General features: G+C 40.1%; 1 protein-coding gene across 1 annotated transcript in view; it reads right to left on the reverse strand.

The window, feature by feature from the left end:
- Nucleotides 1–23,686, reverse strand: part of LOC109476805 (kinesin-like protein klp-3) — a 46,398-nt gene that overhangs the window by 10,864 nt on the left and 11,848 nt on the right. The window contains exons 5-17 of the mRNA XM_019777828.1: nucleotides 22,724–22,888; nucleotides 20,673–20,786; nucleotides 19,701–19,815; nucleotides 17,894–17,988; nucleotides 16,993–17,064; nucleotides 15,891–16,025; nucleotides 14,461–14,691; nucleotides 13,149–13,265; nucleotides 10,112–10,282; nucleotides 6,795–6,931; nucleotides 6,175–6,235; nucleotides 5,617–5,706; nucleotides 5,063–5,187 (exon numbers count right to left, since the gene is read on the reverse strand). Of these exons, the coding sequence (XP_019633387.1) occupies nucleotides 5,063–5,187; nucleotides 5,617–5,706; nucleotides 6,175–6,235; nucleotides 6,795–6,931; nucleotides 10,112–10,282; nucleotides 13,149–13,265; nucleotides 14,461–14,691; nucleotides 15,891–16,025; nucleotides 16,993–17,064; nucleotides 17,894–17,988; nucleotides 19,701–19,815; nucleotides 20,673–20,786; nucleotides 22,724–22,888 (1,628 nt within the window). The remainder of the gene's footprint in view (nucleotides 1–5,062; nucleotides 5,188–5,616; nucleotides 5,707–6,174; nucleotides 6,236–6,794; nucleotides 6,932–10,111; nucleotides 10,283–13,148; nucleotides 13,266–14,460; nucleotides 14,692–15,890; nucleotides 16,026–16,992; nucleotides 17,065–17,893; nucleotides 17,989–19,700; nucleotides 19,816–20,672; nucleotides 20,787–22,723; nucleotides 22,889–23,686) is intronic.

A 23,686-nucleotide genomic window follows, 5' to 3' on the forward strand; every position in this document is an offset into this window, starting at 1 on the left:
TTTTTTTTTTTTCAAAAAAAAACGAAGAGGCGAATCCGAGAACCAACAAATTAAATTGGTGTGGCCTAAAGCACTTGAGGTTGCACCATCAATGATAATCCATTTTCCACTGCCTCAAAAGAAGTCAAATCCAACAAAACTAATTATTATGGCTTCACCACACCATGAAGTGGTTTGGTGAAACATATTGTGTTCTCTCATGTTTCTTCTCCTTCTCCTGGCATGCCATTTCTTTAAATGGATTCAACTCTGCATTTTTTCAGCCAAATAACCTGAAATTTGTAGATTTACTGGAAAATGTGGAGATTTTTTCTGAGGATTGTAAGTCAATTTGTTTAAAAAGATCTAAAGATTGTTTCAAAGAATCGGAACATTATTTCAAAGAATCTGTGACTATTTCAGAAGATTGTTTTAAAAGAATCTGAAGATTTTGTTCTGAAATTGGTTTGAAACAATGTAAAAATTGTTTGAAAGAACCCCATTGATGTTTGAACGTTGCAATTAGCCCTTGGGCATGTATTTGCAATAAACTCTTAATAGTGCTGCATACCTAAACCTACATTTCGGTTCAGGTCCGGATTCAAGTCCAGAGGTTTAGGTTCAGTTCCGGACTTGTAAGTCCGGACCTAAACCCATGGCATATACAAAATTGCATGTTGGCAACCTTGCAATGTTGTCTGGGTGAAACTTTGGCCACATAACATGGAGGCCGGTACTTGATGATGCCCGATGGCAATGTTTGCTTCTATAGAAGGTTTTAGGTGGTTTGGAAAGAAAAGGGGTATGTGAAATGGTCTTTTATGGTAATAAGTCCGGACTCGGTTCTTGACTTTAAGGTTTTTTTGGACATGAACCTAAACATTCCGGATCCAAGTCCAGTGAACTGGTACGCAGCACTAACTCTTAATTATATTTCAGTCCATACCATGGATGAAATATATTGTGTTCCCTCATGTTTCTTCTCCTTCTCCTTCTCCTCCTGCCACACAGTCAAAGGGATTCAACTCTGTCATTTTTTAGTCAAATGACCTGAAATTTGGCAAGGAGGTAGAGTGGGCCAATACCCCTAGGCGTTTTTTTCATTTTTTTGATACATGCCTTTGACAAATTTTTATGAAGGCTTTTTGGGGCATTTTTCGACAAAAAATGGATTTTTGGATCCTGAGCGCTGGTTTTACAACCAAATGGTCTGAAATTCGGTATAAGGGTACCTTGAACATGTGTCTACAGAATAGCAGTCACATGTTTGGCATACACCACTTCCAAATGACTCATTTAGGGGACTTAAATGGCTATTTCAGGCCAAAAAAGGGCCAAAAGTGCTATACCCGTTCCACGTTCGATCTAAAGAATGGCTCGTTCTATCTGCCGTTGGCCATCGAACACATCGAACATTGCGGGTTACCTGAGGTCACGTTGCACGTAAGTCGTGCGCAATGACCCACACATTCAATTTTATGTAACGTTACCTAGATTTTTACATCATCTACAATCACGACGAGGGAATATGCAGACCACCCTAATCCTGGGTACCGCAAAGTGTTTCGGAAGGGGTAAGAATATGTGTAAGAAAATGTTCGTCACTCCCGGCGCGGTGCAAGAACTCGTGACATGCCGACTAAATGGTTCGCCAGCTGAGGACTTTCCACAACCATGATGATATTATACTTATAATATTATAAAGGAATATGTTATAGATCAATCATGTTCAAATGATAATTGTAATACATGGTTCTATTTAATAGCGGTAGTTTTGTTTCTTATTTTGACGGGGGAAACTGTCAAAAATCGAGGGAACGCAAACCGATATCGGCGCACTTCCGGGTGCATAACGTCAAAATTTCTCGACGATTGTGTAAAAATGACCACTCATCTGTCGCCTCCGGTAGCGTGTACATGGTAGTGCGATCATATCGTGCCAACGGTAGCGTCAAACGTCAGAAAAGCCCCGTAAAAATATACATGTAGTTGCAAAACACATTTCCAGCCGCGCTCAGCAGAGCTTCGCTGTTACAAACAGCACGGACTCTGCATGCTTCATTAACATATGCAAGTAGCAACGCACTGCTACGCTCTGATTGGTTCACCTTTGATGACCTGCTCTCTGATTGGCTAGAACGAAGCCGGCTGCATGCCGGGGCGCGCGAAGTGAAAAGAGCTCGAGCCACATTTACGCTGCTTTGTACCTTATTTCTACGACTAATTAGCAACATCCTAGTGACGAAATGCGTACTAAAAAGAATTTTCGGGAAAATATATATATGTACATGTGGATTTGTGGTGCCTTTGGCGTAATTTTGTTGGTCACGTACAACGTAATGTAACACGGAAGTGCACGGAGTCGGACGATTATGGAGTCGCGGCACGGCTTTCCGTCCAGTCCCACTCTAAACAAAACCCCAAGGACATAACAAAACTCCCTAAAACTGGCCAATAATTAGCCATAAAATGTTTGCGGGAACGTGTAAATATGCTGCCTTTTTTCGAGCGTTATAGGAATTTTCCGCGATGTTTTTGCACATCCCTAACGTTACCTCACGCCCGCCGCCTATTACAATGTACGGCGGACCGGGGCATTTATAACTTCAGATCATCTAGGATTGCATATTCGGTGGTAAACTAAGTAAACAAACAGAGAAAAACAGCAAAATAAAGTTGACAAACTATAGAAACGCTTGCCTGGACAACAGTGACAAAAGAATATATCGATCTAATTGATGCACCGGTGATCGTTAAAACGTTTTAAACGTTACAATATAGTAAAATGCCGGCTAGATCAACGTTCCTTCCGCTGTTCCAGCAGTGCGCCGGTAGTAAATGCAATACTAGCGCGTTTGTAAACAGGTTAGTAACGAAAAAGTAACCAGCTAGTAACGGAAAACTAACGTTAGATGATGGTAACTATAACGAGAACGGTACTGTAGTAATTTCATAGTATACACAAATCATGTATAGCATATTCAATATCTGATATTTGTAGTTGCATAGTATATGTATGATATATATAATCATGTCAATCATGTGTAGATTATTCAATATGTACATCTTATTCAATATTTATGTACATGTATAGTGTCATAGTGTATTTAATTAATGTATAGTTCAATATGTATGTATGTATAATTTTATAGTTCATCTATATATAGTTACAAAGTTATGTATAATTTCCTTTTCTTTGCAATTAGACCTTCAAAATGTATCAAATCTCATCATTGTTAGTATTTACATACCTGCTACTGTATAAGATTGTGCGATAAGAGTAATGTTAAATTTTGTAAGTAAAGCTGTCGAGATTCAAAGTGCTTGTTCTTGCATCTTTGTTATCAATTACATAGCTCTAAATTGACTGAAATATGCTGTATTTGCTCCCAAGCAAATGTCGGCCTTTCTAGTATTGAAGTAATTTTTTTTTAACTGTCAGAAGTATGAGTATTGTAAATGACACAAGACCATCAGTTCGAGTCCCATATGTTTTCTCCAATATTCGATAACCATTTTGGGATGAGGCCTTCAGACTATGAATCCATAAGTCTAGATTGATGTCCCAAGTGACTTTTGTCTGGGATTTTGTTTCAGAGATTGATTTTGTCATTCGACAGCCAATAGGAAAATTTAAATACTGCCCAACCCATGCTGAGCATTGGTGTCAGTAATAATGATCTGGATCATAATTAATCATGAAAGAGAAGACCTGGAACTGGATACAGAAACATACTAAGGCCACACCAATTTAATTTCTTGGTTAACGGATTTTTCTAGAAAAATGATGGAGCGAGCAGGCGAAAAAAAGTAAAAATAAAAACAGGCCTAGGCATCCTATTATGGCCCAAAATGGTACCATAGGAGCCATGAAGTCAACACACCAGGCTGGTTCAAAATTCAAACAATGAATTTTGAACTTTTAATGATACCACTGCATTGAAAGATGGAATGACTGTAACAAGTAGTAAGAAAAGGACAGTTTTCAACTGTTCAGGGCAAGATATGAGCATTTTGCAGTTCATTCTGAATTTTTATTTTATTTGCATATCATAAAAAAAGAAGCGGCGAATCTGTTAACGAAGAAATTAAATTGGTGTGGCCTAACTGTAAGAAGTAATTATAGTAAGAACAATGTAACGTTACAGTCAAACTTGTCTAAGACGATCACCCATGGGTCTGAGGAAAAGTGGTCTTCTTAGACCAGTGGTCTTCTTGTACAACAAGAATGAAAGCAAGACAAGAAAACCACAGCAGAATTTCAACCCATTTTACAATAGACTGCCCCACTGAGTCAAATTGACCCAGCCAGCACCAGTTTATGTTGCGTAAAGACTGTCTTGGTGTCAAAATCAATGGTAAACTGGCCGATTCCATCAAGATTTCTTGCTAGTAATCAATCATCAAAGAATTGAAAATAACAGAGCCGTTATACAACAGAGATTGGGCAATGTACCAAAATACATGTACTGTCAGTCCTGGTCACTTTGGACAACTGGCTTGATGCTTAGGCAAGTCCCTTCTTTCATAATTACTGGGGTATGCGGAAAAATTGGGACGGAGAAAAAGTGGTTAGGCAGTCACTTGGGCAAGTTTAACAGTGTACATGCTGTATTGCTGTTTATATCATACCCGGGCCGCGATAACGTTCGATAACGGGTTCCGGACCCGTTATCGAACGCTTCCAGGGCTTCCATAAAACGATTCGAACGCGTTTCGCCCTACCCGCTTGTGCCCCTTTCGAAAATTCGAATACAGAATCCGGACGTTGGAATTGATGTTGTTGCAGTTTAGGGTTCAGTGGCACCAACTTTTGGCTCATCTTGCATTGAAAGGCGCGTTTTCTTGGGTGGGTATGATATAAATAAAATACAACACGGTGTATTCCGCATCGCCCTCGGTCCCGGCCCTCCCGCGAGTCGGATCGCCCGACGGCCGCAGGCCGGGCCGATACCTCGGGCAATACGGAATACCCCATGTTGTATTCTATATATATAGGCTCTACAAACGAGCAATGCCCAATGCTGCCCACTACAAGATCATGTGTTGAATCAGACACTGAGTTCCTTAAAGTACAAAGTACCTTTCAGCGTTCATCTTGGTGAAGGCAGTAGTCCTGTTCTTGAAGCCTGTCTCCATGGTATCTGTGATGTCCCCTTCAGTCTTCACCTCGATGGCTGTCAGGCCTGTGATCACCTGTTTCTTACCCTGTCAGGACAAAGGCACATGGATTCACATTTAGGCCATGTATTTTCAAAAACTTGTATTTTCTGTCGTAGAGTGGAACTCGTTGCCACCAAGCACAGTTGTACAGTTGTATGGGGCATCATCACTAGGAAGCTTTAAATAACTCGTGCAGTTAGATGTGCGAAGATTGGGTGTAACAGGTTGTTAGGTGTAATATATAATGTTACGCTGAAGGGCAGTTATACCAGCTATACAGATAGAGATGTTGATTTGATCCATAAAAAATATGGATGACATCCACATGCGTATGAACTTTCATCCATTTCCAAAAAAAGGTAAAAAAAACTGTAAATCGTACAATGCAACTGAAAAATGAGCAAATACATGCTGTAAATTGCAAAACAATATTGGAAAAAAATTATAACCATCATGACCAGTATATATACCTACCATGGTCCTGATATCAAGTGTGGCATTGCCTATGGACCCTTCCTTCAGTAAATCTGACAGGGTTTCATTGTACACTTCAACCATGGAAATCTGGGGAAACCAAAGACAACAATTATTCTACCAAACACAGACTGTTTTCTGCATTCCATGACAGGAGTTACATAATCCCCACAAACACCTTTAGCAAACGTCCGTGGTCTGAGAAAAATGAAGGCGTTCATGGAACTATTATAGAAAATAGAAATAATAGAAAAAAAGAAAATCGGCAAATTATTTGTTTACAGTATATATAATTTTAAGTAAAAATTAAACTGGGGACATAAAAGTACTGCAAATTTCAGCATTATAAAAAGAAATTATTGACAGTGACATTCAGTAAGACTGGATACAAAGGCTGGATACAAAGGAGTTGATTCAAATTTGGCAAACACCAAAACATCTTAGTCTGGCCAAAACATGATTAAGTCTTGAAAGGTTAACGTTACATAATGTACATGACTAGGATATGTACACTATAATTGCACATAATTCACAATTTAAATGAAATGCCTTCCTTACCTTAAGAGTGTAGTCCACAGTCTCCTTGTCATTACATATTCTTAAGAGCTCCTTAATTGTCCTGTTAACGAAGCATAAACAAACAAGTCGTTAAGAATAATACACAATGCAATTTGTGTCAAGTCGTACAGTGCAAACAGATACAAATTGATGCTTTAAATCATTTACCACACTTAGAATAATCATGACAATGACTCTTAGTAACTAAGGCCATGTTGATTTGATTATATGGATGACATCCTCTACAACCCCAAAAACTGATGCGAGCATGCAAATGAAAAGTTTTGGAAGAAAAAACAATTGCCTTCATTATGAAATCTATATGGTCATGATTAAAGGTTGAACAAAAGACTAAACGGAGTATGGTATGACGAATAATATTTTAGACTCTAGACTTCATTTTCATTTGTTCACATTCTTTTAATTTCAAATTGATTTTGGCATTCTATAACATTTCATTCCACTCTGTTACATATTTTGTTCTATTTCGTTTCATTTCGTTCTATTTCATTCCATTTCGTTCCATTTCACTCAATCTCTTACTTTCTGTACACCGCTTCATCATGGTAACTGAATGCCTTACCAGTATATATAATCTGTTACACAATGTCTTGACTTACCTGATGTTGACCCCTGGGTTATCTGTTGGGCCCATCATGGTGAAGGTTTTTCCTGAGCCAGTCTGTCCGTAAGCCAGAATACACACGTTGTAGCCATCCACACAGGACTGTACAATAGGTAAGGTGTCCTCAAACACCTACAGAATAGAGAACAATCAAAAAATCAGATGACATACTTGTTGGGAACTAAGCTTTTCCAGCTTTTTTTCTTTATTTATTTGGGATCCAGTGTTCTAGGCAATGTTTGTCTTTCTGTCATTTGAAAGACAAGGACAGGCATGTTTTTCTATGTGTGGATGGTGTTCAGCACCAAGGACAGGCATGTTTTTCTATGTGTGGACGGCGTTCAGCACCAAGGACAGGCATGTTTACCTGTGTGTGGATAGTGTTCAGCACCAAGGACAGGCATGTTTACTTATGTGTAGATGGTGTTCAGCACCAAGGACAGGCATGTTTACCTGTGTGTGGATGGTGTTCAGCACCAAGGACAGACATGTTTTTCTATGTGTGGATGGTGTTCAGCACCAAGGACAGACATGTTTACCTGTGTGTGGATGGTGTTCAGCACCAAGGACAGGCATGTTTACCTGTGTGTGGATGGTGTTCAGCACCAAGGACAGACATGTTTTTCTGTGTGTGGATGGTGTTCAGCACCAAGGACAGACATGTTTACCTGTGTGTGGATGGTGTTCAGCACCAAGGACAGGCATGTTTATCTGTGTGTGGATGGTGTTCAGTACCAAGGATAGACATGCTTTTCTGGTAGCCTCCTTCGCAGTCTTGTTGGGCGTCGGCGTAATTTTTTCTCTGAGCGACGCGAGTAATATGCCGCCGCGAGAGACAATTTGCTGTCGAGGGAGTTTTTGCCACAGAGAGAAGGTTTCGCGCTCCAACAAGACTGCTCCAATCGGTGAGTAGAAAGGGCTATCAAAAAACACTTAGGAGCGATTGGCATGGATGTGTGAACTTCCCGCAATAAACGCCACCAGTGCCGGGAGGTGTTCACGCCCCGTTGCTCAACAAGCCAAAACTTGTAACTTTCTAGCGGTCGCCGATCAACCCGTCGGTAGAACGCCAACCATTCCCGAAAACTGAGTCCTATCCACTCAACAAAATCCCGGAGACATTGCTGCTACGAAAAACAACTTTGAACAGATCACTACCACAGGTATCCGCAAGCTAAACTGTGATATTGCTGGGAGACGTGGACAGATAAACAAAGTGCCACCATGTTGTTTGGTGGCGGGTTGATCTCACTGGTCATGGGAGGGTAATGCACCGCTCCGCAGCAAGTTGCGTAATAGAATCGCGCATTTTCACCAGCAAAAATGTACTGCAAAGTTTGTCTTGGTTTGTTTGCATTGGGACACTTAAATATGCACAGCAATGCCTTTGTTGTAACATTACCAATGTTCACTCTTTCTCTGTTGGAACCTTCCACTATAACGTAACGCAAGCTAATAAAACCAACCGTTGACAAAGGCGAGCGTATCTGTGAATTACCCTTGCGCGGACATGTGAATTGGACCTGCGCGAACATGTGAATTGGACCTGCACGAACATGTTAATAGCCTCTATGAAAGGCTGGCTTAATCCAAGGTCCTTTCTACTCGCCGATTGGAAGCAGTCTTGTTGGAGCGCGAAACCTTCTCTCCGTGGCAAAAAGTCCCTCGACAGCAAACAGTCCCTCGCAAGGCATATTACTCGCGTCCGACGCTCAGAGAAAAATTACGCCGACGCCCAACAAGACTGCGAAGGAGGCTACTTTTCTGGATGGTGTTCAGCGCCAAGGAAAGACATGTTTTTCTATGTGTGGATGGTGTTCAGCACCAAGGACAGGCATGTTTACTTGTGTGTAGATGGTGTTCAGCACCAAGGACAGGCATGTTAACCTGTGTGTGGATGGTGTTCAGCACCAAGGACAGGCATGTTTACCTGTGTGTGGATGGTGTTCAGCACCAAGGACAGCCGTGTTTTCATGTGTGAATGGTGTTCAGCACCAAGGACAGACATGTTCACCTGTGTGTGGATGGTGTTCAGCACCAAGGACAGGCATGCTTGCTTGTGTGTGGATGGTGTTCAGTACCAAGGACAGGCATGTTCACCTGTGTGTGGATGGTGTTCAGCACCAAGGACAGACATGTTCACCTCTGTGTGGATGGTGTTCAGCACCAAGGACAGACATGTTCACCTGTGTGTGGATGGTGTTCAGCACCAAGGACAGACATGTTTACCTGTGTGTGGATGGTGTTCAGCACCAAGGACAGGCATGTTTACATAAGGACTTCTAATCGTGGCGAGGTCTTCTCAGTCCAAAAAATTACCCGACCCTTAATGCTTACGTCTATGGGATAAACTTGGAACCGAGAAAAAGCAGTCATTTTGGCCAGATTGTCAGATTATAGAGGTGGTTCCTTGGACAAGTTGGACTGTATTTCAAACTCAATACAAATGTAAGCTACATGTATACAACATGTAGCTTACATCCGTGAATAGTTTCATCAGGTTGGTTGAGTAAAGAGACTCTTTTTACACAACCAAGACTTAGTGTTTTATTCACAGCCGACATTTTGGTGACCTATAGCAGCGACACCTGTGTTGCAGTGTAATGTGAACCAGTCAGAATTGCCCTGAAGAAGGTGACAGACGGTCACCGAAATGTGAGCTGTGAATAAAACACTTGGCTACACAGCCAAGTGTCTCTTTAATCAACATGCATATGTACATGTAGCTTAGGCCACACTAATTTAATTTGTTGGTTCTCGGATTTTTTCAGAAAAAATATGAAGCGACAGGGCGAAAAAAAAAAGGAAAAACAGGACTGGTCTAGGCATCCTATTATAGGCTTAAATGCTACGAAATGAGCTAGGAAGTCAACACAAAAGGCAGGGTTAATATTTAAACAATGAATTTTGAACTTTTAATCAAACCACTGCATCGATAGATGGAAAAACTGTAACAACTAGGAAGAAAAGGACTGTTTTCAACTGTTCAGGGCAAAATACAAATGTACATGTATGAGCATTTTGCAGTTGATTCTAATTTTTTTTTTTTCGCAAATCAGAAAAAATGAAGCGGGTGAATCCGTTAACCAAGAAATTAAATTGGTGTGGCCTTAGCATTTTCATAATCATTTTATGCTTCAAGCATTTTTGAAATAGCCCCAAAACAAGCTCCATTGACGATGCACTGGTGTGATTAAAGAAATCAGAAATCAGAAAAAAATGAAGCGGGTGAATCCGTTAACCAATTGCAAGAAATTAAATTGGTGTGGCCTTAGTTCCTACAACATGGAATGGCAAATTCAAAACATTGACCTGTTCTTGAGTGGAGGCCGGGGAGAAGACTTTGTCGAAGCTGAAGCTCTTCTTGCTCCCACCGGTGGGTACAACAATGTCCTCATCGTTGGGGAACTGCATGTACCCCCCCACCCTGTCATCACGACGGCAGCGGCAGAACACACGGATGTTTCCCCTCAGTTCTTGGAGCTATGAACATCAACAGAAGTTATCAGTTATTAGCAGGTATGGAAGATATTTCAAGACTAGAAACTTAAGGTAACATTTGTGAGCAAATGCATAATGTTTACATGTTTAAGTTGACTGAAACAGTGAAGCTTGCCATGTGGCTTCTTTGAAGTGTGACATCAACACCGGGACATTGTCTACCAGATACCTTTGACCCAGTGTTGATGTCACACTTCAAAGAAGCCACGTGACAAGTCTCACTGGGTCAGTCTACTGAGGAAGACCAGAGGGACTGGTCAAAAGTTCTAGGTGAGAGAATTTTTTGTGTTGGACCAAAAGTTTTATAACTTTAAACAAGCAACAGAAGTTATCGTTTAAGCAGGTATGAGAAGATATTTCAAGACTAGTAACATTTGCGACTAAAAGCATAATGTTTACCTTCGAATACGGTTTGCTCTGTTAATTCTTACTCAAACACATGGAAATATATGGTCAGACAGGAGTCTAAATCCCTCCTGCTATAAAATTGCAACATGATGTAACCCGGCACTAGTTACCATAGTGACAGACGTCTGGTTCAGGTTATTGATGTTATTTGTTTGGAGAAGAAGAGGAAGAAGAAACAGAGCAAAAGTTTCCTTCTGCGAAGGTAAACATAATGAAAAACAGCTGCAAATAGAAGGGTGACATTTGCAAATTAAAGCAAACCACATTTACTTTCACATGGTCCAGCCTAACAAACTACTGCTCTGTTTATTCTTACTCAAACACATTCATATATAATATATGGTGACCAGCTACATAATGTAACCCAACACAACAGGGCGTCTGCTACAGCACCAGTTACCATGGTGACAGACGTCTGGTTCAGGTCAAGACGAAGAGGAAGAAGAAACTGAGCAAAAACAATATGTTTTCCTTCTGTAAAGGTTAATGTAATAAAGGGTTCACTCAAAAAAGATAATCCCTACCTACCGACCCTAATTTTTTTCAGGACTGAAACAGGAAACACAACATTTTTTTCCTAGGCCTAAACTCAAACTCAAGCCACACTGTTACTCAATAACTATCAGCACAGGCTTCTATTCTGAGGGGACATTGCAAGGTGTCAACTTGCTATCAAGGAAGATCCACCGCTTGAAAAAGAACACTTAATCAAAGGTGCAGGAGGACATCTGAAGCCTGTGATGCTTGAGCCTACTGACACGTTGGCTCCACCTCAGGGTAATCATGTTGTATTGAGGTTCCCTCAGAGACACTTGTTACAACAGATTGATGACGCTTGTGGCTCAGGCCGGCATAGATGTCACAAGCTCCTCAAGATCTGACATTTTAATTGCCATAGAGTGACTACCGGTAGTCAGTTTTAGAGCTGTACTGTGAATATTGATTAGGTACAGGTCCAAAATCACTATGTACCGTATCTTATCTCTTTTTTGTTTACCGAAGGAAAATATATTGTTTTTGCTCAGTTTCCTCTTCTTCTCCAAATTCTTCTTCAGGTCAATGACCTGAACCAGACAGTCTTTCACCATGGTAACTAGTGTTGGGTTACATCATGTTGGCTCCACCTCAGGGTAGTCATGTTGTATTGAGGTTCCCTCAGAGACACTTGTTACAACAGATTGATGATGCTTGTGGCTCAGGCAGGCATAGATGTCACAAGCTCCTCAAGATCTGACATTTTAATTGCCATAGAGTGACTACCGGTAGTCAGTTTTAGAGCTGTACTGTGAATATTGATTAGGTGCAGGTCCACCAAATCACTACCGTATCTTATCTCTTTTTTGTTTACGGAAGGAAAATATATTGTTTTTGCTCAGTTTTCTCTTCTCTAAACACAAAAGGTCAATGACCTGAACCAGACAGTCTCTCACCATGGTGACTAGTGTCGGGTTACATCATGTTGCAGTTTTATAGCAGGAGGGATTTAGACTCCTGTCACCATACTGTATATATGAATGTGTTTGAGTAATAATTAACAGAGCAGACCACATGCAAAGGTCACCCGTTTTAATTCTACTTAGAGAATAGACGGACCGCTCTAATTCAACGTAGAGCGTAACAGGCACATTTTGCGCAAAGTGTACTTAACCGTTTTAGTTCTACGTAATGCGTTGTAGCTCACCGGAATTTATCGTAAAACGTAATTGGGAGGCTTCTTGAATTCAGCATAATACATAACCGGCTCTAAAAATTCAGCGTAGAGCGTTGTCTGAACCCCCCACCCCCCATGCAGGCCCTCATTCAAAGTTGTAGAGTACAACTCTTCGGCAGAAAGTACTGCACCTGTGCGAAATCTGTACTATATTGCGCAAACCATTTCGGCATAAAGTCCCATATAATAAGGTTGTATTCGCGCATATAAGATCAACACTCTGTCTGTAGTTTCCAAATTTTATGTCGGAAAAGATATCTTCTGTAACAGTCAAAATTCAATGTTGACCAAAAATCCAACAAAAACTGTGAAAAATCGAGGTTTTGCGCAGGCACAGTACGTTCTGCCAATGGGCTGCCCCCAGTATAAGGCAGAATATCTCTGGTAGAAGTACACGTTCTGCACATAAGTTTGACACTCCATATTGCCGCACAGAACGGTACAAAAAATCGCCCATTCCCTACACTGTTGAGCTGTTAAACGCTAGTTAAATGCAGTACTTCCCTACTTTTACTTAAGAGGGCATAGAGTATAGCTCTCTACCGATTTTGTGTGATTATTGTGTAAATTATGTATTTTTAAACCATTAGAATTGTTTAATACCTAATTTTATGAATTGTAAAAACAACTCAATTCTGCTAGTTGTTTGAATAAAGATTGATTGATTGATTGATTGATTGATTGATTGATTGATTGATTGATTGATTGATTGATTGATTGAGTACCCACCTGGTTGTAAAGAAGTTTCCTCTGTAGAGCCTCCTTCCTGTACAGGACCCTCAGCTCCTCCACCTCTGCACCACTACTGCTGTCCATCTCACTGATCTGTCCCAGGGCGGAGATGGCCTGGACAATACACGGCACATGGGTTACTGCTGTGTCTTCGGAGATAATTAGCTATATGTAGCCCTTTTAGATAATGTAAATCGCAATTTTTTTGCTGTACTTTTATATTTACAGTTTTCACAGACATTACCATGAACATATAATACGCTTTCTTTTTCCTGCACCTGCCTCCACCACGAATGTATACTTCCGCGAACATTTTCCATCCTTCATAGGCCTCAAACTTTTGCTACTGCGAACATAAAGTGATTTACAGTATTCTCTTCATTAAGTGATCTATGCCAATAGATAGCACACCAAATTGTAATACTTCGGGGATACAAATTGTAGCACCTATGGTGAATTTAAAAAGATCATGCTTGGTTAAAGTTTACATGTGGTCATAATGATTGCTCAAAGTGTATATCATAATCTAATTTTTTTGGGTTATTTTTCCATTCGTTGATTGTTTAAATGCATGATGGTGCAAACTGTAAGACTTTTGAACCCTAAGCTTGAGTTGCACCAGATCCTTGGAGAGCTGTCAGTGAACATTGTGATGATATAGAAGCTCCCCTACCCTTTTTGTTAAGTCTTGCAGGTTAGGGTTAGAGATAGGATTAGGATAGTGTTAGGTTTTCCAAAAAAGACCTGGAGTTCTTTGGAGAGCTGTCAGCCAACAATGTGATGAACAGAAGCTCCCCCTACCCTTTTTGTTAGGTCCTACAGGTCTGAGAAGCCGTCCTTGACGACACCCTTCAGACTGCGGTTAAACTTGTCCAGCTCCAGTGCTGTGTGGTTCAGTACTTTTGAACGCTAAGCTTAACTGTTGCACCTAATCCTTGGAGTGTCTTTGGCAAGGAAAGTACAGAAGCTCCCCCTACCCTTTTTGTTAGGTCCTGCAGGTCTGAGAAGCCGTCCTTGACGACACCCTTCAGACTGCGGTAAGACTTGTCCAGCTCCAGTGCTGTGTGGTTTAGTGCTTTTGAACCCTAACTGTAACCCTAAATGACAGTACAAAAGCTCCCCCTACCCTTTTTGTTAGGTCCTGCAGGTCTGAGAAACCGTCCTTGACGACACCCTTCAGACTGCGGTAAGACTTGTCCAGCTCCAGTGCTGTGTGGTTTAGTGCTTTTGAACCCTAAGCTTAACTGTTGCACCTAATCCTTGGAGAACTGAGTGTCTTTGTCAATGATAGTACAAAAGCTCCCCCTACCCTTTTTGTTAGGTCCTGCAGGTCTAAGAAGCCATCCTTGACGACACCCTTCAGACTGCGGTAAGACTTGTCCAGCTCCAGCGCTGTGTGGTTCAGAGCCTTCAGTGTTTCCTCGTCCACGGTAGGGCCCGGGGGAGGCTGTGGTTCGGGGGTGGGGGTCCGCGGGGCCTTCACCACAGTCATGGACTCAGCAGAGGACTCTCTCTGGGAGTCAAAGCCAGACTCATCACCCTAGAACAACAGTAGAGATTCTTTGAATGAAAGTTCGTATGTGTTGGTAGAAACCATTATAGAAAAGTTTGAGCTTAGTTTCAACACTCCTGACGTCATCACGCTTCCGACTTCTCGAGAGTTAGCAAGTGGATCACACAAATGAAGAAGGTTAACGAGATTGGTCGAAAATATATGGTGAGTTCCCTTTTTGTGTTGGAACTACACTGTGAGGCCACACCAATTTAGTTTCTTGGTTAACGGATTCGCCCGCTTCATTTTTTTCTGACTTGAAAATAAAAATAAAAATTCAGAATCAACTGCAAAATGCTCATATTTTGCCCCGAACAGTTGAAAACCATCCTTTTCTTCCTAGTTGTTACAGTAATTCCATCTTTCAATGCAATGGTATCATTAAAAGTTCAAAATTCATTGTTTAAATTTTGAACCAGCCTCGTGTGTTGACTTCATGGCTCCTATAGTACCATTTTGGGCCATAATAGGATGCCTAGGCCTGTTTTTATTCTTTTTTTTTTCGCCCGCCAGCTCCATTATTTTTCTAGGAAAATCCGTTAACCAAGTAATTAAATTGGTGTGGCCTAAGCTCAAACTTTATAAATACAGTAGAGATTATTTATTGACTTGACAAAAGTACCTACTCAGGGACTTTTGTATGGTCTACTTCAACTAAGCTTAATAAATTATTGTATGATTAAAGTCATGCAACTTACAGAATACATGTTACATGTATGCAGCACACTGCATAGTACTCAATATGTCAGTGGCAACATTAGAGGTTTAACTATTCTCTAGCATGCAGACAAGATTTAAACATGCTTTCAACTAAATGTATTTCCCAATATGCACACCGTATGGATTATCTACTCTTAAAATGATAATATGTAAATAAGGTACATTGTAAATATATCAAAGAATGTTTAGACCTTAGAACAAGTAGTATAAGTTGACTCATTTATTGTATTGTATGTAGCTTAATTTCGTTGTACCCATGTATTTGTCTGTATGTCTACATGTACTTTTAGACCTTAACAAAAGTCGCTGTACTTTTGTTGTCAATAAAGTTCTTTTGTAATTTTCTTTTGTACTATTAGCACAAAATACAAGCTTAGGGTGCTCTATGATAAGGACACTTGTCAATGAATAGAAGATACATGTAAGTGCTCTAAGATAAGGAACTTGAAAGAATCAATGGTTCTTACATGGCGACGTCTTGAGAAAGATGAGGGAGTCATTGTCTTCATCCTCTCCATCTGCATGTGTGATGCTGACAGCTTGACGTGCATGTCATTGTTCTCCACCTCCAGGTCCAACACTTTCTCATTCAGCTCCGAAACCTGGGCAGATATATAGTTAACAGGTAAAATCTGATATTTTATACCTCCCGGCTTTTTATTGTATATTTTTATATAGGGTTTTAAACAAAGAATTTATCGAGACCGGACACCCCTCTGTGTGAGGGGTCATATACGTGGACCAGACCGAGAATAGCTTAAACACGCCAAAGGTCAACGGTCGCGACCACTTTCATGCTCAAAGGGGTGTTTTGGGGCCACCAAAAGGCACCATTTTCACGCCCGAAAACACATATACAATAAAAAAACAAAAGGACGTGCATCATCTACAGCCCAATAGCAAAACATATACCGAGTCTCAAAAGAATCCGTCCACCCAAACGCCAGAAACAGCTGTGAACGTGAAAATCTAAATCTCTCACAAAACCCTTCCGCAGAAGGATGTCTCCTCCCCCGGAGGTAATAATTAGTACTCAAATTATCCCTACAATTACCACTTTGTGCGAGTGCAATTGGAGGGGTGCACATAATTTTGACCGAACTTGCGCCAGTACAAGTAACTTTACAGACTTCTGCAACCACTAGAAATATCCAATAGAGTTATGAAAATCTAAAAAATAACAGTAATGTAACTGTTTCATATTTGCACACATATATGGAAAATCTATCAACTGCTTCTTTTGGGCCTAGACAGCAAGTACTGAGAAGTGGACTTTCTGTTTATACAGTTTATTTAGTTAGAATCTGTGCTAATAGTCAACTTGAAACTTAATGTTGTGCAAGTAAAAATAACATTTTTTTTCATGTGCACCTTTACCAAACAACATATTTGAGCCCTGTTGGTATTGAAGGTCACAGGTCTGGTTGCAACTCCAATGCCATAACCACTAGGCCAAAAGGTCCAGGACCCGTCAGACAAGTCCTCAGTTGGTAGCACTTCAAACCTCACTATTACATCATTTACTTAGAAGTATTCAATGCGATAGAAGAACTAACTACAACAACCCACCTTCTCAACTTTTTCCTGTACTTCAGCTTTCAGTGCTACTCTTTGCTGAAGAAGAGACTGGATTTCCTGCTCCTAAAGACCAAATGAACATGTCTACATGTTAAACCAAAGTAAACAACTTAACTAGGTGACAGCTAAAATAGAAATTTAATATTTTTCCATCAAACAGAAAAAAATGCCTTATTTTCATAAACATTCTTTCTTTTTGTGATTCAGTTTAGTCCAATTTAAGGTCGGTTGTATTTGTGTATTTCTGTGTTTTTCCGGAGTTGACATCACAGGGGGATGTCAGCTCAGGAAAAAACACAGAAATGAAAAAATAAATGCAGAGATGCAAATAATCTGCTAGGACTGGCTTGTGGTGACTTTTCCAAAGCAGGGTATTAAAATTTGGAATGTAACTGGAGAACCATGCATATTTATTGTAAATGTGTTTTAGGCCACACCAATTTAATTTCTTGGTTAACGGATTTTTCTAGACAAATAATGGAGCGGGCGGGCGAAAAAAATAAAAAAAATAAAAACAGGCCTAGGTAACCTATTATGGCCCAAAATGGTACGATAAGAGCCATGAAGTGAACAGACCAGGCTGGTTCAAAATTTAAACAATGAATTTTGAACTTTTAATGATACCATTGCATTGAAAGATGAAATAACTGTAACAACTAGGATGAAAAGGACTGTTTTCAACTGTTCAGGGCAAAATATTAGCATTTTGCAGTTGATTCTGAATTTTTATTTTTATTTGCAAATCAGAAAAAAATGAAGCGGGCGAATCCGTTAACCAAGAAATTAAATTGGTGTGGCCTTATAGCCAGATAATACTAGTTATGTCAACTACAATCAGCTAAGGTTGTATATATTTTGGTGTCATGAGCACTTTAATTTTCCTAGGCCTTACCTTCTGCTTGAGTTGTTCCTGTAAGGTATGGATCTGTCTGTCCTTCTCCTGTAGTTGTTGTTGTCCTTCTCTGCCACCTCCCCAGCGTTTGGCACCTGCCAACAAAAATATCATAATTATGTTGTTGTTGTTGTTGTTGTTGTTGTTTTTTAAATCCAACATGTAATCAGAAGATGTGGTGATGGCACACTCAACTTTTTCAACTTATACTAATGCAGCCACCAAAACAGGGGACAATACAGTACTCATTTTCACCTGAGCGAAGTGAGGAAAGTCGTGTTAAGTGCCTTTCCCAAGGGCACAAAATCTGTGGCATGTCAGGACTCGAACCCACAATTATGTTTATGAAGCAAGTTCAAACTGTAATTTCCAATACAAGAAATTGGACTTTCAAAAATTTTCAACTGACCAACTTCAGTTTTTGTCAAGGAATTAGCAATCCATTGCTTCTGTGACATTAAGTTATGCAGGTGACACTATATTTAATTTTATTGTATAATGTAGGTGAACAGTGCCATCAACATCAGGGCATTGCAACCATCCCTCAAGGCCCGGCTCAACAGAGACGGGGGGCGCCACAGTCTTTCTGCACCCTATGATCATCTGCTCACTGAGTCACGTGTATTATCTGCATATTACTGTGTAGTGCTTATTCCTTGACAAAGACTGGAGTAACTGTTGTGCAGTCAAAAATTTGGGTAAATAAGTCCAATTTCTTGTGTTAGAAATTACAGTTTGAACTTGATTCATAAGGCCACACCAATTTAATTTCTTGGTTAATGGATTCACCACTTAATTTTTTTCTGATTTGCAAATAAAAATAAAAATTCAGAATCAACTTCAAAATGCTCCTATTTTACCCTGAACAGTTGAAAACAGTCCTTTTCTTACTACTTGTTACAGTCATTCCATATTTCAATGCAGTAGTATCATTAAAAGTTCAAAATTCATTGTTTAAATTTTGAACCAGCCTGGTGTGTTGACTTCATGGCTCCTATCGTACCATTTTGGGCCATAATAGGATGCCTAGGCCTGTTTTTATTTTTATTTTTTTTCACCCTCTCGCTCCATTATTTTTGTAGAAAAATCCATTAACCAAGAAATTAAATTGGTGTGGCCTAATGACTCAATATACTAAACACAGATGAACTTTCAACTTGAAGATAACAGTATCTTTGTTTAGCAACTAATTTAGCACAGTACAAATACTCTAAATTCTCTTTCTGATGTTCTGATGTTAGCCGTAAGACCACAGCAAGTAATTTTTATGGATGACATCAGCGCGCGCATTAATTTTCGCCTGATTTTGGAAAAGAAACAAGAAATTTTGTTGCCGTCTGACAGTGGTCAACATGCCGAAAATGGGCAAAGATGTCTGCTGCCATGCCGGAACGTGGATGGCAGATAACTATGAAGAGAGGAGACAAGAAAAGGCTCTGATTCAATGTAACAGTTTTGTTTCTTACTTTGATGCAGTGATATGTGATGTTGGCTGTGTATATGTGATGCTCCCACCGAATAAAAACCATTTGTACAATGATTGAGTCAAAATTTTAAAATGTAGGAACCTTGTTTTTTCGGCCCGCCTTGTTTTGTTTTCGCCCGCTCGCATTAGATTTGGAGTCTGCGGAGGATGTCATCCATAAAATTTACTTGCTGTGGCCTAATGATAAGTTCAAGGTACAGACGTGTCCATGAAAACCATGCACAAAAAAGTACCGTGAAAAAATCAGGAATTATAACTATGTCTTTTTTGCAAAGACTGCATATTGATATTTATCCAGAGGTGTTCTACCCTAAATCTTACCTAGATTGGGATCTCCCAGACAAAGATAGTTAGCTACCGTCTGCTCAGTATTATAGTTACACTGTCTCAAACTGGCTAAGATGTCAATTTCATCTGTCCATGTAGGAATAGACTCCTGAAAAAAAATCAGACATAATATTAGACCACTCTTTCTCAACATTATTTTCATAAGTTACAGACTGAATCTCTTAGAACTAGAACTTAGTAGAAGGTAACGTTAAATTTCTTCAAAATTAATGCATAAGGCCACACCAATTTAATTTCTTGGTTAACGGATTCGCCCGCTTCATTTTTTTCTGATTTGCAAATAAAAATAAAAATTCAGAATCAACTGCAAAATGCTCATATTTTGCCCTGAACAGTTGAAAACAGTCCTTTTCATCCTTGTTGTTACAGTTATTCCATCTTTCAATGCAATGGTATCATTAAAAGTTCAAAATTTATTGTTTGAATTTTGAACCAGCCTGGTGTGTTGACTTCATGGCTCCTATCGTACCATTTTGGGCCATAATAGGGTGCCCAGGCCTGTTTTTATTTTTTCATTTTTTCGCCCACCCGCTCCATTATTTTTCTCGAAAAATCCGTTAACCAAGAAATTAAATTGGTGTGGCCTAATGTTAACCTTCACATGGTTTAGCCCTACAAAGTACTGCTCTGTTTATTCTTACTCAACACATTCATATATGTTGTGACACGATTCCAACTCTGTCCTGCAACTTGCTACATAATGTAACCCAACACCACAGGGTGTCTGCTACAGCACCAGTTACCATAGTGACAGACGTCTGGTTCAGGTCATTGACCTTATGTGTTTGTTACAGAAGAAGAAACAAAGCAAAAACAATATATATTTTTTCTGTGAAGGTAAATTAAGTAAACATAACTAATCTCCCCAAAGAATAACAAAGGATTATAAATTTAAAGTCTTATACTAGATAAAAACAGAGACAAACTTGGAGAGTGAATATTGACCTGTATTTCATGCACTTGTTTTCTGATGTATTCGTTATGCAGTTCCCACATCAGAGGCATGTTGATCCAGTAGCCTGTCTCATCATCCATGTAGCAGTACACATTCCTCTTTTCCTATTAAATACATGGAAAATACAATATTTTCATAGCATGATATACCTGTATTGGAAAACATATGGTGCTACAGCAAAACAGGCGCATAATACATGGAATACAATTTACAGAAAGTTCAAAGAAAAGAGCAACTCAACAAAGTCAACCTATTGTAATTCTTTTTAAATTTAGAACTTTCTCGGCCAGGACAAATTTTACTACAGAAGCAAATCACCCTTTTTTCCTCCATACTCCATTTCTCAGGATGGTGTTCAGCACTAAGGACAGGACTATTTGCACATGCGTTGATAGCGTTCAGCACCAAGGACAGGACTATTTGCACTTGCGTTGATAGCATTCAGCACCAAGGACAGGACTATTTGCACATGCGTTGATAGCGTTCAGCACCAAGGACAGGACTATTTGCACTTGCGTTGATAGCATTCAGCACCAAGGACAGGACTATTTGCACATGCGTTGATAGCATTCAGCACCAAGGACAGGACTATTTGCACATGTGTTGATAGCATTCAGCACCAAGGACAGGACTATTTGCACATGCGTTGATAGCGTTCAGCACCAAGGACAGGACTATTTGCACATGCGTTGATAGCGTTCAGCACCAAGGACGGGACTATTTGCACATGCGTTGATAACATTCAGCACCAAGGACAGGACTATATGCACATGCGTTGATAACATTCAGCATCAAGGACAGGACTATATGCACATGCGTTAATGGCATTCAGCACCAAGGACGGGACTATTTGCACATGCGTTGATAGCGTTCAGCACCAAGAACAGGACTATTTGCACATGCACATGCGTTGATAGCATTCAGCACCAAGGACAGGACCATTTACACATGCGTTGATAGCGTTCAGCACCAAGGATAGGACTATTTGCACATGCGTTGATAGCGTTCAGCACCAAGGACAGGACCATTTGCACATGCGTTGATAGCGTTCAGCACCAAGGACAGGACTATTTGCACATGCGTTGATAGCGTTCAGCACCAAGGACAGGACTATTTGCACATGCGTTGGTGGTGTTCAGCACCAAAGACAGGACTATTTGCACATGCGTTGATAGTGTTCAGCACCAAGGACAGGACTATTTGCACATGCGTTGGTGGTGTTCAGCACCAAAGACAGGACTATTTGCACATGCGTTGATAGTGTTCAGCACCAAGGACAGGACTATTTGCACATGCGTTGGTGGTGTTCAGCACCAAGGACAGGACTATTTGCACATGCGTTGATAGCGTTCAGCACCAAGGACAGGACTATTTGCACATTCGTTGATAGCGTTCAGCACCAAGGACAGGACTATTTGCACATGCGTTGGTGGCGTTCAGCACCAAGGACAGTACTATTTGCACTTGCGTTGATAGCGTTCAGCGCCAAGGACAGGACTATTCGCACATTCGTTGATAGCATTAACCCAACACCACAGGGTGTCTGCTACAGCACCAGTTACCATGGTGACAGACATCTAATCCAGGTCATTGACTTTATTTGTTTAGAACGGAAGAAGAAACTGAGCAAAAACAATATGTTTTCCCTCTGCGAAGGAAATAAAACAAGACTGGCAATGAAAACGTACATTGCCATGGTGACGGTGGTTGCGGTTAGGGTTATTGTTTGCATGGCACTGCATGATTTCATGATTTTGAGGAAGACTTGGTACCTGTTAAGTCTAGACAGATACAGTGCACTCCTTCTCTGAGTGTATAGTGAACGAGCCCCATGGTCACAGAAAGTAGGGCCATCCAGGAAAGAGAGGTCATCCCAAGGGTTTCCAGGAATGTGGGCATAGATGTGGGTCAGAGAAATGCCTGTGGAAATTCCATTCCTGTGGACAAAATGCCTGTACCATTCCTAGAATTCTTGCAAACTGCACACAATACTGTACCATTAGGCCCCTCCCTGAGACGTCGCCAAAAAATTCCAACATACCTCAAACATGTATGTGATGACAGTTCTTCCCTTGAGTGGGTGGTCAAAGTATCCATCCCTGTCATCATCAGGTGTGGAGGAGGCTGTCTCCTCGGTACCATAACCACTGGACATGGTACCTGAAGTACCAGGTTCCTCCGCATCACTGGTGGTCTGTAGTTGGACCTATTGGAGAAAAAAATTGTATTTTACATTATACATTATTTGTGGGGAGAAAATTCTATATGTTTTGGCCCACCAATTTAATTTGTAGGTTCTTGGATTTGCCGCTTCATTTTTTTCTGAATTGCAAAAAAAAAACATTTCAAGGCAAGCTCTCAATCAACTCCAAAATGCTCATATTTCAGCCCAAAACGTTAAAGGAAGTCCCTTTTCTTCAGAATTGTTAGATTTTTTTTCATCTATCAATGCATTGGTTTGATTAAAAGTTTGAGGTTCATTGTTTGTATTACAAACCAGCTTGGTATGTTGATTTCGTGGCTCTTATAATAGCATTTTGAGCTAGCATAGGATGCCTAGGCCTGTTTTTATTTATTTATTTTTTTCACCCTGCCGCCTCATATTTTTTCTGAAAAAAATCCGAGAACCAACAAATTAAATTGGTATGGCCTTACAGTCAAACTGGCCAAGGCTACCACCTCTATAACTCATAAGGCCACACCAATTTAATTTCTTGGTTAACGGATTTTTCTAGAAAAATAATGGAGCGGGCGGGCAAAAAAAATAATGAAAATAAAAACAGACCTAGGCATTCTATTATGGCCCAAAATGGTACAATAGGAGCCATGAAGTCAACAAACTAAATGTAGGCTGGATCAAAATTTAAACAATGAATTTTGAACTTTTAATGATACTATTGCATTGAAAGATGAAATAACTGTAACAACTAGGAAGAAAAGGACTGTTTTCACCTGTTCAGGGCAAAATATGAGCATTTTGCAGTTGATTCTGAATTTTTATTTT

The sequence above is a fragment of the Branchiostoma belcheri genome, unplaced genomic scaffold (assembly GCF_001625305.1).
Source record: "Branchiostoma belcheri isolate BF01 breed outbred unplaced genomic scaffold, Haploidv18h27 scaffold39, whole genome shotgun sequence".
NCBI lineage: Eukaryota > Metazoa > Chordata > Leptocardii > Amphioxiformes > Branchiostomatidae > Branchiostoma > Branchiostoma belcheri.